The 14115-nt window shown below is 42.7% G+C and overlaps 1 protein-coding gene across 1 annotated transcript; it reads right to left on the bottom strand.

Moving 5' to 3' along the window:
* Positions 1 to 4033: 4033 nt before the first annotated feature.
* Positions 4034 to 11865, bottom strand: arl8 (ADP-ribosylation factor-like 8). The gene is made up of 6 exons (XM_030780247.1): positions 11314 to 11865; positions 7377 to 7437; positions 6946 to 7093; positions 5968 to 6051; positions 5630 to 5781; positions 4034 to 5424 (listed from the first exon to the last, which is right to left on the bottom strand). Exons 1-6 carry the CDS (start codon positions 11357 to 11359, stop codon positions 5376 to 5378), a joined length of 540 nt encoding a protein of 179 aa, XP_030636107.1. The 5' UTR covers positions 11360 to 11865; the 3' UTR covers positions 4034 to 5375.
* Positions 11866 to 14115: the final 2250 nt, after the last annotated feature.

Here is a 14115-nt window from a genome sequence, read left to right on the forward strand (position 1 = left end):
CACACACACACACACAGCATATTTTTCTGCAATGTGCAAAAATTACTCTACACAACAGCAAATAAAATGATGTCAGCTTGGTCTCTGCCTACACAATCAAACCATTATCTACATAGCAATCAAAACCTGACCTGTCCTAAGCTTAGCTTGAGGTGAAGGGAAACTCAGATCAGATCAATGCTAATCGATTCAGTGCATCTTAACCCAGCTCCACAGCACTTCAACATACATAAAAAAAACTCAAACTTAAAGACTTCAACACACACACACACACACACACACTACAACACCATCAACAAACACTCTAGTACATCTTATCAGAAATATGAGAATGATGTTGAATCAAAACATATTAAATGCATTAGAGTAATAGAACAGATAAAAATAAAGGAGCTTCTTTCTGCAGACCTTTATCTCTCTTTGTCTGCTCACTTGTAGAGTCTGTTTTTCCTTCCTTCCTTCCTCTCTCTTTCATTCTCTCTCTCTCTCTCTCGCTCTCTCTTTCTGTCTGTCTGTGCCTTTTTCTGGTTGTCTGAGGTCTGCAAGTGAAGGCGAAAGCACAGAAGTGATTGATGATATCGTAGAGTTGGACAATGAAGCACAGCATCCCATTTTTCACACACACACACACACACACACACACACACACACACACACACACACACACACACACACACACACAGATATATGAGAGAGAGAGAGAGACAGGGAGACAGTGACAACAAACACACACACTGAATTGATGATTGACAGAAGGCAGGTTTAATAGCTCTGGGGAAAAGCACTCCCTCCACGTCTCCACACACCACTATTTGAAATACACACACATCACCTCACCTTGGTAGCATGGGGTCAGGAGAGGGAGAGAGAGCTATAAAAGTCTGTGTGTGTGTGTGAGAGAAAGTGCTCCAGCCACACAGACACAGAGTGTGAGAGAGGGGTCAGCCTCTTCTTACCCTCATAAAAAGGGCAATTGGACCTCCATTGCCCCCAGCAATGAATACAGCTCCTCAACCTTTCTCCACATTCTTACGGATCAATGTCTCCCCCTACTGGCCAAAATGGGAAGTCATTACAGTCAGCTAGTTCTGAATGAATCAATTGACACCAACAGTCTAAGCACATACATACAGAGAGAGAGAGAGAGAGAGTTTATGTGTATAGTGACCGTAAGGTCAACTCTCGCCTCTGTGTGTGTATCTGTGTGTAAGTTACTCGGTAGACTGGACGTGAGAGGTCAAATTGTACCTCACTGCCCTTTATCTGAGAAGGGCATGGAGCCAAATACGTAAGACAACCATGCGCTAAACTGACACAAAAACACCAAACAGCTCACGATACATGACACTGCACGTTTGTTTACACACTGCATTGCACATGAAAGATGATTTTGAAAAAGCACGATATTTCCGCATTTTATACAATTAACGGTCCTGAAACGTTCTTTCTAGGTCTCATATAGCCTACACATGTAAACACACAGCGGTGAGACCATTTCTCTTACAAATTCGTCAGAAACACAAACTTTCACAGTCAGCTCTGAACACGTTTCTCCAGTTTACAGTGTACATAAGTGTGTCTGTGATCATAAACCATGAGATTCTTAGAGCCAATTCACTAAACAGAATAACGGTGTGTTTTTTATTTATTTATTTAGGCTATTGTCCTAATCATTAACCGCTGCGCTGAGATATTTTAATTCCTTTCATATGTCCTCCTCTTCCTTTATATTTTCGTGACTACGAAGTTTGGCACTCGTTTCTTTTCTGACACCACATTCTCCAATCCTCACACTGAGTCAGCAGGAGACGCTAAACGACTGAATTCTTTCCTTTAACCCAGAACTCACTGACTTCATTAATTAGCTGACGTATTTAGATAATTTCGAATTGTACTTGGCAGCGGTTTAAAGTAGAGTCCTAGGGTTTGGTTTCCCGCTCTGTTCCCGTTTTGTGCGCTGGTTTGAAGTCGACTCACCTGCCTTCATGTGATTTTATGAGTTATAATTTGAATCAGGTGTTCCAAAGCTCAGTTCAAGTCACCTTAACTCAGGATGGAGGAGGAAGCTGCGGGTGAAACAGCAAGAGTGAAATTAGGAGAGCGTGCGCTATCGTGCAATTTTGAACATTCTTAATCCCTGACACAGCGGGTGTGCATATCTGCCCTGAGTCAGTTTGCACTTGGGGAGCCGATCCTGTTTGGTGTGAGGTATATAAAGGGACACCCTGAGCTGGGAGGCAAAGAAGACCAAAAAAAAAGTTGTACGCGTGTGTCTGCAAACAGTGCACAAAGGCAAACAGGCGTTGATCAGTGCAGAATAACAGGATGGTTTCCTCATATTTTTTTCCCCTGCTGTAATTTTACCCCTGGTTTTCTGAAAGGAATTAGGATGCTACATGATGAAATAAACTGTAAAAAAGTGAGTCCGGCCTTGTCGTCTTTATCCCTTTTTATATGTACTTTCACCTGTTTCTCCATCAATTTTTCCGTCATGTTTTGCTCAGAATGACTGAGCACCATAAATCTAAGACTGAATTGTTTCCAATCATCTGTGTGTCATCTTAAAAAAAAGTCGCATTTCACACAGTCCAACTAAACGGAACGCGTCTGAAGAATCAACACAAGCCAGTTCGCATTTCAAAATAAAAGCTTTTATTAAAAAAAAAATACAGATTTATGAAACCTGAAATAAATTTATTCCGTTTCAGTTAAAATTGACAGAGCTGTAGTTCTTGTTCACGTCTTACGAGTTTTAACCAGGAAAATTCACTCCTAGCAACTTGGCCCAAAAGCTGGTGTTTCATGAGCCCATCTTTGTGGCATCTCTACTGCATCTGAAAGCCCACTTTTTCCATCATACAGATCCAAATCCTTAAAACCAACTTCTCACAGAATCTCTCGCAGTTTAGCCGATATTACTTAGCCACTGGGTACACACAAATAGATGGATGGTCATCTTACACTGTATCGTATCAAACATCTTACACTGTACTGTATCAAACTGCTGTTGTGCGTTCGTAAATAAACACCATTTTTTAAATTGACCGAGGACATCGTCCGAAATAAAACTAGAACAAACAAAGAAGGCCATTTTCCCCTCTCCTTTCATGCATTAAAAAAGAAATCATCTGACCTTTTTGTGTTGACTGAACATGTAAAAGCCCGTAAAATGAAAAGTAACGCGTTCGCTCATATGAAACTTTGTCAGCTTTGTGTGCGTGCCCCAGAGTGTTTCTGTGGATCAGCGTTGACGCATTCCACCGGTCTCAACAGCTGAGTTTCATGGTGCTATCATCAGGTTCCTTACAGAGCTCCAAGTACCAGAAGCATAAGAACCGAGATTAAAACATAGCAGACCATAACGCCGAATACAATACTGCTACTGCTGCAAGATATAAAGGAATCTAATATTAGCGCCTTGAAATTCACCTGTCCAGGCCTGTGCAACGTGTCAGACACTGATTTATAGAGTTGCTTTGTGGGAAAAGCATGAGAACCTGACGGTGAGCCCCCCCCCCCCCCCCCCCCCGGTGCTTCGTCTGGTAGAGCAGGTAGGAGAGAGATATGGTAGAGCAGAGATATCCACATTTCTAGACTCCCTTCCCATATCTGCACACACAATAATAAAACTGACACCCACATGCACACTAAGACGGTCAGCTTGAAATATGGTGGCACCCAGAGGACTGCTCTGCATACCTTGCCCTGGTGTGTGTATGTGTGTGTGTGTGTTTTAAACCACAGAGCAGTGACCTGTTTAGACTGCATAAAAATCTGAAACGGATTACAAACTCGTGTTCCAAAAAAAAAAAAAAAAAAAGTGAAACAAAGAAAGAAACTAAAACATGAAAAAAGCAACAACAAAAAACTGAAGACCGTGTCCAACACTGTTAGCTTAATCACTGAGTTTCTCTGAAATATTCCATCACTTTGCCAAACACGCAGCCACCATTCTGATCATTTCCTCCTAACTGAGCTGGTGGAATACACACACCCAGCACCCCACACACACACACACACACACACACACACACACACACACACAGATGATGTCGTTTCCGTTCTCCGCAGGATTTCAACAAACAATGTCTGCTTTAAAACAGAACAGGTAACAATAGCAGGAAACAGCAATTAACCGCCTGCCTATGCACACACACACACACACACACACACACATCCCCATTGGCAGAGTGGTCACTGATGCTTTCTATAATGTGACTAGAGCAAAAGAGAGCCCCAAACAAAGCAGCTGCAGCCGACTGAACTCCTAACTGCGTAATCTGTCACGCCATGTCTAATATTATAATCAAACTTTAAAAAAAAAAAAAACACGTATAAACAAAATAAAAACATTTACCCGCTCCCTTTAGCACAGCACCAAATATCCAGGCCTGAACCGAGTGCATACAACATACAACACGAGAGCCAAAAGCCAAGCAACCGCATGAAGATATTATATGACCCATCAATAACAATATTTCAAATTACATGTATTGATTATAGATGATTAATTCCCCTTGACCACATCAAAAAAAAAAAAAAAAAAAACGTCTTGGTCTGTGCTCTACAAAGGTACATAGAGTTCCTCTCTTGGCAAAATGCAGCTGGTAGAGGGTAGAAGACCAGGCTTGTGTGTAACACAGTGGCCCCTACTGTACGGGAGATCTGAGGCACGGCACATGATATGTAATGTATTTAATTATGATATGTTTGTGACATATAGTGGTTGTAGGTACTCCAGGCACTTAAGAAGCACGAAGTACTCACGTAATTAATTAAGCCTGAATATGGAAATATCCCTCTAAGCTCCTTACGTGCCATTCTGACATCTTCAGGACTGATGCCCTATAAACCATGTCATTAACTATGGTGAAAACCAGTTGAACTCATGTCCAGTCAATCCAGTTAAATACCTCATCTAACACTCACCCAACATTTACTGTGCTAATGCTTTGTGACCGTAGGGTTAGACCTCAACACAATAAACAGCCCAAAATCAATTCAAAGACAATTAACAAAACACTCTCTCTCTCTCCCTCCCTCTCAAACACACACACACACACAAACGCGTGTGTCTGTGCGTGTGCAGTTAATACTTCAGATGGTGATGCTGTATCCATTCTTGGACCAGTCCAGGTGATCCAGTATCAGGTGCTGTCTGATAAAGCAGTTCCAATTAAGCAGTCAGTCTAACTGAGATGAGGTAGCTGTCCAGATGGGCCCGCTGCAGAGGCCAGTATTGATCAGGTAAAAAGAAAAAAATAAAATAAAAAAACCCCAAGGGCTAAAGGAGATGCAGCCAGTTAGTTATGACCATAGCACCACCAGATTGGTGGAACAGGCTGTCAGTCAGTCCATTGGTTGGGAGGGAGGGGCTATCTGAGGCCCGCCCTTGAGGTCATCCACTCCAAGCCCTGGCAGAGTCTGAAATATGGATATGTAAAGGAGTTAAGATAATGTAGTGTGAACAGGGAAAGGTAATACACGAAAGAAAGGCAGAGAATAGTCATAAAACCCCATTCAAATTTTAACACTGGAGGAACAAGTATGTTCCACAACTAATAGTAAGAGGAGTTGAGCTAAGCACTGAAAGAGAGAGAGAGAGAGTGTGTGCGTGTGTGTCTCTTACCCCTCTCCAGTGAGGGCACAACAGGACTGGATGTGCCAGGGGTGGTCTTTTATGGAGCTGAGGGTTAAGTACTTGGAGATCTCTGCAGCAGACATACAACCTTTCATATCCTGCTTATTGGCAAATATCAACACGGCCGCTTTACGCAGGTCCTGAGAAAGAGAGAGTAGTTGAGACAGGTATTTTATACTGTTTTTGTTATTACAATATTTTAACCAGCTATGAATTTCGTTTGGCATGTTTGTGTGACTGTGTAGGTGTGAGAGAACGGTCATGAGAGAGAGAGACAGAAAGAGAGAGAGAGGGAGAGAGTGTGTGTAGTGTAAATAAAGTCTTACCTCATGAGCCAGCATTCTGTAGAGCTCCTCTTTAGAGATAGCCAGTCTCTCTCTGTCTGTGCTGTCTACCACCAGGATGATAAACTGCATCACACACACACATACACAGTGTTAGAGTTAGAGTAACAAGATTGAAGACTTGATTGTCACTGTTTTGCTATAAGGGCAGTCCAGCTTCTGTCAACAGACACACACACTGAGAAAGGTAGGGGATAAATTCAGAAAGGGAATCGCTTTTGTGTGTGTGTGTGTGTGTGTGTGTGTGTGAGAGAGAGAGAGAGAGAGCGAGAGGTGCTCTGGTGTGGAACAGAGCACAAAAACACACCCTTTTATCCACTACCCTTTTCTCTCTTTCACAACCCCCTTCCCCCACCACAGAATGACAACTATGACCCTCCCCTTTCACAGGGGGCCTCTCTGACGGCCCCTGACCTTTGACAAAACACACACACACAGACACACACAGAATATATATATATTGTATGCACAAACACACAGAAAACAAGACACACACACACTAAAATATATATATCATACACACAGACACACACCAGCAGCTGGGCTCTGCAGGAATTACCACAAGGGTTCAACTTCTGTTCAGGTCGTATGTCAGCCCCACACAATGGAGTCAGAGTTAAAGTGACTAACACCGACCTTACACGGCTAATTCTGTCACAGCCTGTCACTCACATATGCTTACGGCTTTGTCAACAACCACAAATGACTTCTTAACCAAAATTGGCTGACAGAGTTAAACTAAGTTAAAAAGTTAGCTATTTGTGTTCAGTGTTTCATCATTTAATAATCGGAGTGTTCTCTCAATAGCGGAACGGAGGTGCATGAACCGGACTACATCCAAACAACCTTATTCAAACGTTATCCGACAGCTGGTGTTGGACTGGGCTGCGTCCCTTCAGTGTTGGAGGTGCAGTCTTTGTAGCCTTGTCTAAACTAATGTAAACCTTATTTGGAGTTTACCTCCGTGTTGGAGTAGTACGTGTTCCAGGAGGCACGGAGGTTCTCTTGTCCACCGATGTCCCACATGAGGAAATGCGTGTTTTTCACGACGATCTCCTCCACGTTACTGCCAATGGTCGGAGACGTGTGGACCACCTCGTTCATGAGACTGCAGGCAATTGGACACGAGACGCCAGTCATATCTCCACATCACTTCTCTAATACCTTTTAATCAAACTCAACACAGCTTCAGTGACTTGGCACAGGTGGGGAAAACTCTCTAAAGGAAGATGACAGGACAGACAACCAGATGTACCAGAGATATCATCGCACTGGGGGTGGTGTCGGAAAGTTTCCACTCATGTATGAAGCGTTAAGAGGGGAAATGTCTTATCGGGGGAGGGAGAGGGATTTTTCTAGAACAAAAGATATGTAAAGAATGTATTACTTACAACTGATAGAGTATGGTGGTTTTCCCAGCATTGTCCAGGCCTACAATGATCACCTTGTGTTCTACGTTTGGAGAAAAAAAAAGAAACAAACAAACAAAAAAAACATGAGTTAAAATGTAAAAGGTGCCTTTAATCAGACCAGGATGCATCTCTTCAGCAGTGACCACTGGTTGCACAGCTATATTAGCTATCCTATGGAACAGATCCAAGCCCTGTGTTTATATACATCAGAAGGTCATCAATGGATGTTTGGACATGACAAACATGTCCCAATTTAGCTCCAGAAACATACAGATGTCATAACATACTTAGAGGAGAACAATAAACCACTGCTCAAAGATAAGTTATGAGAGGAAATGTGACCAGTGTGTATATAAATATAAAAAGAGGCTTGAACACAAATGCTTCAAGTATATTAGTTTTTTTTTTTTTTTTTTCTCATAGTTCCCCTCAGACAGTGAGAGAACAGAGGGGTTCTTCTCTCTAACTGGGAGCGAGACGAACTTCCTTCCCCATCCTCACACAAAGCTCATTAGTGATCCGGAGATCCCCAGGCCCTGCGGGATCCATTAGCCCGGTCCAAAACGCTCAGCTCTTTCAACACAGTTCACCATCAAGTGTCTGATGGGAAAAGCACACACGCACATGCACACACACGCGCACACACACACACAGGCACAAACGCACACTCACACTCTTTCTCTTTCACTCTTTAGATGGTAACACTCTTGTGTCAGTTAAATGAGGTATGTGGGGGAACACAAACAGGATCAAAGCTGACAGGTGACTGTGAGGAAACCTGAAAGAGAACAAGTGTGTGTGTGTGTGTGTGTGTGTGTGTGTATACAGTTTTCCTATAATAAATGTGGATGGACGGTCCTCACAAATACAGAAAGACAAATTCTCTGCCGGACCTCAGAAGCGTAGGTGCTTTTTATAAGATATAGGCTATTGCTTTAATTGGTAAAACAGAAACTCAGTAGATTCGTTTTCTTTACATTGGGTAAAGTAGAACTCAGCAGACCACTCTCAATAGATCAACATACAGGCCTGTGTGTTTGTGTGTGTTTGTGTGTGCTGTGAGTGCTTTGACTTTTGCACCTCAGAACTCAGTGGGTTTCATTGGACAGAAAAGGAAGGAAGTCCACTCTGACAACTGTGACACCATGTTCTGACATCAGTGCACTCCTGCAGCGCAACTCAGGATGTTACACTGTAATTACTTCCTGTGAGGCCAATATCCTTCACAAAGGCTTTGAATTCATCCTGTCATTCATCCATGCGCGCACACACACACACACGCTGAATCCAACACAACAAAGACACATTTTCTACCACAAAAGTAAACACACTGCCACCCACATGATCAAGTTTTGAATTCACCAGCTGTGGATCAAACCACTATGTTAAAACCTTCCCCCGCACTCTTTATATTACTCTCTCGCTCTCTCTCTTCCGCAGACTTTCTTCCTCCTCCTTTTACTCTTTGGTACGCAGACAGATCGGACAAAAGGATAACAAAGAGGCCTCCAGCGTTCCTGATCTGACACTGAATTACGAACTGGGAAAAGCAGGTAGTGTCCCAGGGTTTAGAGCGGGAACGCAATCCTTATCCCTGAGGGATTCTCCCACTATCAGGCGCTCAGCGGTCTGATTCAGCACAACTGAGATTGGATCAATACAGGAGATGAGACTGGAGGGGTTTTGTAAGGAAACTGCTTCTGACCAGATGCCATTTGGCATCTGTGTGTATGTGTGTGAATGAGAAATAAGGCAGACAGAGAGAGAGAGAGAGAGTGTGAGTGACAGGGAGAAAGACAGAGAGAGAGAGTGAGTGAGTGAGTGAGTGAGTGTTTAATTAAGGAGACAGTAATCCAGGGAATTAGGAGGAAGGATGGGATTAGTAATCCCTGTGTTCTAGACTTTTCAGGAACACTGCCAGGGAGCATAAGCACAATCCCTGTGGGTTTTTTTTTTTTGCTGGAACCCGCCTGCCGGGGAGGTGCCTAAACATGGCATTTCAGTCCGCCTGAGGGAACACCCACAGCAGGTGTGATGATTCACAGCCAGAGTACTGTCAAAAAAATAATACCATTAATTCAGTCATTCACGGGAGATGATATTATCATCATCAGCTGTGCTGAGCTGACAGGGTGTCTCAGACACACACAGGACTGAATCTGTGGCTTGTTGATATCAGGAGTGTGAACAATCTTGACACAGAATCTTATCCTATAACAATAAATGCATGTTTTCAGGCTATATTGCCTTTGTAATATCTTGCCGGAGAGAGAGGGACAGAGGAAGAGAGAGAGCATTCCTACTGACTCCCACTGTGAACGACTGTTCTTGAAGAGACATCTGGCTGACATTCCAAGGATCAGGAGATTCCGTTTGGAAAGACTGGAAAAGGCTGTTCCTTTGTCTCGCTCCACTCTACCACCTACACTAAAACCGCAAAAGTTAGAGGGTTTTCAAAGTCCCTTACTGACGCGCGGTCAGTGATCACTGTGGAAACCTTCGTAACAATTAGACCACGTGTACAGGTTGTGCAACAGGTAGCGTGGCCTTGTCTTTGAGTGATCGCTGTGTACACTGATCTGTTTAGCAACATACGGTAGCTGGTGTGCGGGTCTCTATGGGAGGCCCACGTCATACATATTGAAAGGTCGTCCGCAAACGGGGAGGGTAATACAACAGTAGAGGGGGAAAAAACGGCTACCTCACACGTCTTTTGTTCTCTGGTCCACCCCGCACCCCTGGCATCAGTCCGTCTGTCACATTCTTTGAGTAAGAATAACCTCGTGTCTGTCCCGAAACAACAAAAGCACAGGAGGTGTGGACACGAGCTCTATCTCCACTATAGCGTGCGGTTAGGACACCCCATTGACCGACCTATTGAGCGGGCGAACATCTGTCGCAGTTTTCCCAGGCCAGTGTTTAAAAAATGCTCTTACCCGGTAATATCCTTGCTGAAATTGTTGATAAAAGGCTATTAATAGATCCAATTCGTTTGATAGTGGAAGTTCGTTAACGTAGTGTCAAAAACGAGGTGGAAACGGTCACATTGTGAGCAATGTTAGCTCAACCCTAACAAGACAAAATTTGCTTTGCCTGCCCGTTCTTGCAGTTACAAACCTCGACAATATCTGTCACTATGCAACTGAAACAGGTTAACGCTTAGCTATGTATAATTTAACAAGTTGTTTTTACTGTTTGAAAAGTGCTGAAAACAACCAAACAGCCTGGGTTATCTCACCTGGAATCTTCGTTTGTTTATCATCAATCAACTTAAGTAACTTAAGTCAACGCTAGACAAAGTCAACGCTATATGCGCTGCAGTAAAAACGCAAATGAAGCGAGGACGTCTTGACTTGGGCTTCATTAAGAGAAATTAACCCGTAAGCAGTTTGCTTGACAGCTGGCCGACAAGCCTCCACATATAAACCAGACTCTTCGAAGACAAGTCTGTTTGCTTTCGAAGAGAAACAATCTTGACTTAAATATATATATATATATATATTTGAAATGTATAAATATGAAAAACACATGTAAATAAATGAAAATAAATAAAAGTCGCCAAAAACGAGTATGATGGACATTCCGACGCGGCTGGAATGTCCAATTTGTAGCACAACTGGTTAGAGAAGGTGGACTACCTCTGTAACCTTATGGGCTGGCTAACTTGATTAGCTTTGCAACTGTAACTTACACACAGCACCGTGAGCTAGCTGTGCATTTTGTTATGACCCAAATGACAGGTTTCGTGCCAAAGACAGATTAGTTATAACGAAAACAGACGGATCAAGTGGTACGCGTCAATGTGATGGTTAGCTAACACATATGCTGTTCAGCATGCTAATTCGAGCTAACAGGATCAGTCGCCCAGAAGGCGGTAGAGATTGACGAATAATTGAAAATGTTGAAATCTGCTTACCTTGATTACAAAAGAAACTCCAGAGTTTTGCAAATATAAGACCCATGGTGTGTGTTGCTTCAAATCCTTTAAGAAAACGAGACCTGACAGTTTGAACGACCGGGGCGGCCAACAATCTTCCTCTGCTATCCCGTTAGTTTTCCCACAAAGGCTCGGTCACCTAAATCCTATTTTCCTCAACCGGCTAACGTTAGTTTGCTCCATAAAGGGCCTTCTTAATCAAGCAGCCCGTCCGAGCGACTCACTGGAACCTCCAGTATCAGTTCTTTGTCTGAGAAAAGCCAAATCTCAACACACGCAAGGATTCATGGAATTGCTGGAGCACGGTCTCCTCTTCAATCCATGAATTCCGTTATACTGAACATTCCCTTTCGTGGCTCTGCAGAGTTGATGTTTTATCTACAACATTACCATTTTCTAACTACTCATTTTACTACTGACGAGTGACCTCCACATTAATGACCTGTCAGGAGAGAATGCCGTTTTTAACGCCGCACAACTCCTTAAACGTGAATTGTCAACAAGGCCAGTCTCATTCCATCTGCTACTCGCACGAACCCGTCGTGCTGCTGTACTCTAGTCACTTCGTGCAACACAACCATCCCCCATCAGTCTCAGATTACAGGCACTGATGACGTAGACGTTCCACGAACAAGCCGGCAGGCGAAGTGGTCTAAGGTGTGACATCGGTATATTCATTTTTGTTCACATACGTTTGGCAATGTTTGCAGTTTTGTATCTTCGAGAAAGGCGCCTGTCGGCGCCAGAAGGGATGTCTGATAGGCACAATGATTAAAGGTCTACCTGAATGTTCACAGGTTTCGTTGAAAGCTAAAGAAGACGAAGAGTTCGTTTAGTTTTCATTGATGTTGTGAGATAATTTTAAGATGAGATCAGATGAAATTTATGAGTTAAGACCCCTACCCCCTCTGTTTTGCCAGGAGAGGCCATATAAAATGAAACCCCGAGGTGAATGCTGGTTATAGTTATTCGTTTGGAAATATGTAAAACTTGAGGAAAGTTGATTTACTGCACGAAATCTTTACTAAAGGAGCGATTTCCATGCATAAACATGAAATTAACTGGCAATTAAAATGTAGCTCAACTGGTCCCTTATGACAAACTATTTATTGTAAATCTTTCGTGTTCATGTTCGTCGTGAATGAAAATGGGTAATTGTAGATGGTATTGCCTGCCGTGACTAGAATGATATTACTACGCTTTACAGGTTATTTGCTAAATTATTAATATACATTTAATGTATCTTCATGTTACCTGAGATGTGTAATAACTTCTAACATATCCCAACGAAGGAAATGAACTTCTCGTCATATGCAGTTGTATTACCTGTGACCTCAGAGGAACCACCCTGTATTTGTCTTGTAAATGTGTAATACTGTAAACACAGCTAGGGTAATGTTTTGCACATCTATATCATTTTAATACGACATAAAGTTGAACATGACACAAACCACGAAAGTGCGACACCTAACGGCGACACTGGACACACACCTAAGGATTAATATGACTTGATGATATGTCTTATACATGCTCTATAGCAGGGGTCTCAAACTCCGGTCCTGGAGGGCCGGGGTCCTGCTGTTTTTCTTGTAGACCAACTAAATAAAATCTCTGATTGGCTGAAGAGTGTCCACACCTGTTTTCAAGGTGAAAATCAACAGGTAAAACAAAAATCAGCAGGACCCCGGCCCTCCAGGACCGGAGTTTGAGACCCCTGCTCTATAGTATGTGTCGAATTTTTCAGAAAGAGATATGGTCTCTCATCAGATATGGTCTTACGTATGTATCTTTTTCTGTAGGGTGTGGTATTTCGTTAGATGACGTATTCATTTGTTTGTGGAGTAAGTGCTAGTTGGATCATTGTTTCTTCATCCCATGTGTCAATTCGGAGAGCGTCTCTACTGAAGATTTATTTGCTTTCCAGTTTATCTCACCATGCAGCCTTTACAAAGTTAAAATAAATATAGTCAACATGTTCCGAACATGTACAACATTATCCGATTGTCCATATACTCAGTGGTAAATCGGTAAATATTAACATGGTACTGGTGTGCTGCATGTGGTTTAATGTAAATGTGGTATGATGTGATGTAAATGTAAATCTGGTATTCACTTATCTCTCTTTAAACCAGAGATTCCTAAGCTTTTTTGGTCAGCTAAACCTTTTCAACCCAAATTATTTTTCTCAACTACCCCTCGAGCTTTTAAACAAAGTGAATTTAACATTGAGCCATCAGCACCCCCACAGCATCGTCACTACCGTCTGCTTTAGCCCACCCTTTGCCCCTCCCTACAGTTTCAAGGGCCGAGTGCTGACTAAAACTACAACAAAACTACAAATCCCTGCGCTACTCAAACTAATTCCTCCGATGACGTATCAGGAAGTTCTTCTGTGCTGCTAGGCATGTCATTGATTTTGGAGGCGACTATTAATGCAGCAACTCCAAGGAATAAACTTTTCTTTCTTTTCCTTAAACCTTCTTAAACACTAATGTGTGAGGACATTGCGTGTGAAGCAATGAAGTACCCCGGTGACGCTTAGTAAGTAGCTAAAAAGCTAACTGGCAAACTAGCAATTCCAAGTACACGTGCTACACATGTTTACAAAGACCGCTGCGTAAACCTGCAGTCTTGCGGCTTATTCTCTGTGTTTAACTATGTATATATCTATAGTACGGGCGGATTGCAGTCACCTGCTACCAGTGTCATGAGAGAAAGACAAAATGCTCTTTCATTTCCTTTGTGTCTTCTCGTAGGAGAAACTACCCAAGAAATGCGGAG

Source organism: Chanos chanos, chromosome 7, assembly GCF_902362185.1.
Source record: "Chanos chanos chromosome 7, fChaCha1.1, whole genome shotgun sequence".
NCBI lineage: Eukaryota > Metazoa > Chordata > Actinopteri > Gonorynchiformes > Chanidae > Chanos > Chanos chanos.

Coding starts and splice junctions, on each gene's coding strand:
- arl8 (XM_030780247.1), bottom strand. CDS start 11,359: ATGGGTCTTATATTTGCAAAACTCTGGAGTTTCTTTTGTAATCAAG. Junction 5,782..5,967: donor ACAGAATGCTGGCTCATGAG/GTAAGACTTTAT, acceptor TCTCTTTCTCAG/GACCTGCGTAAAGCGGCCGT. Junction 5,425..5,629: donor TGTGCCCTCACTGGAGAGGG/GTAAGAGACACA, acceptor TCCATATTTCAG/ACTCTGCCAGGGCTTGGAGT.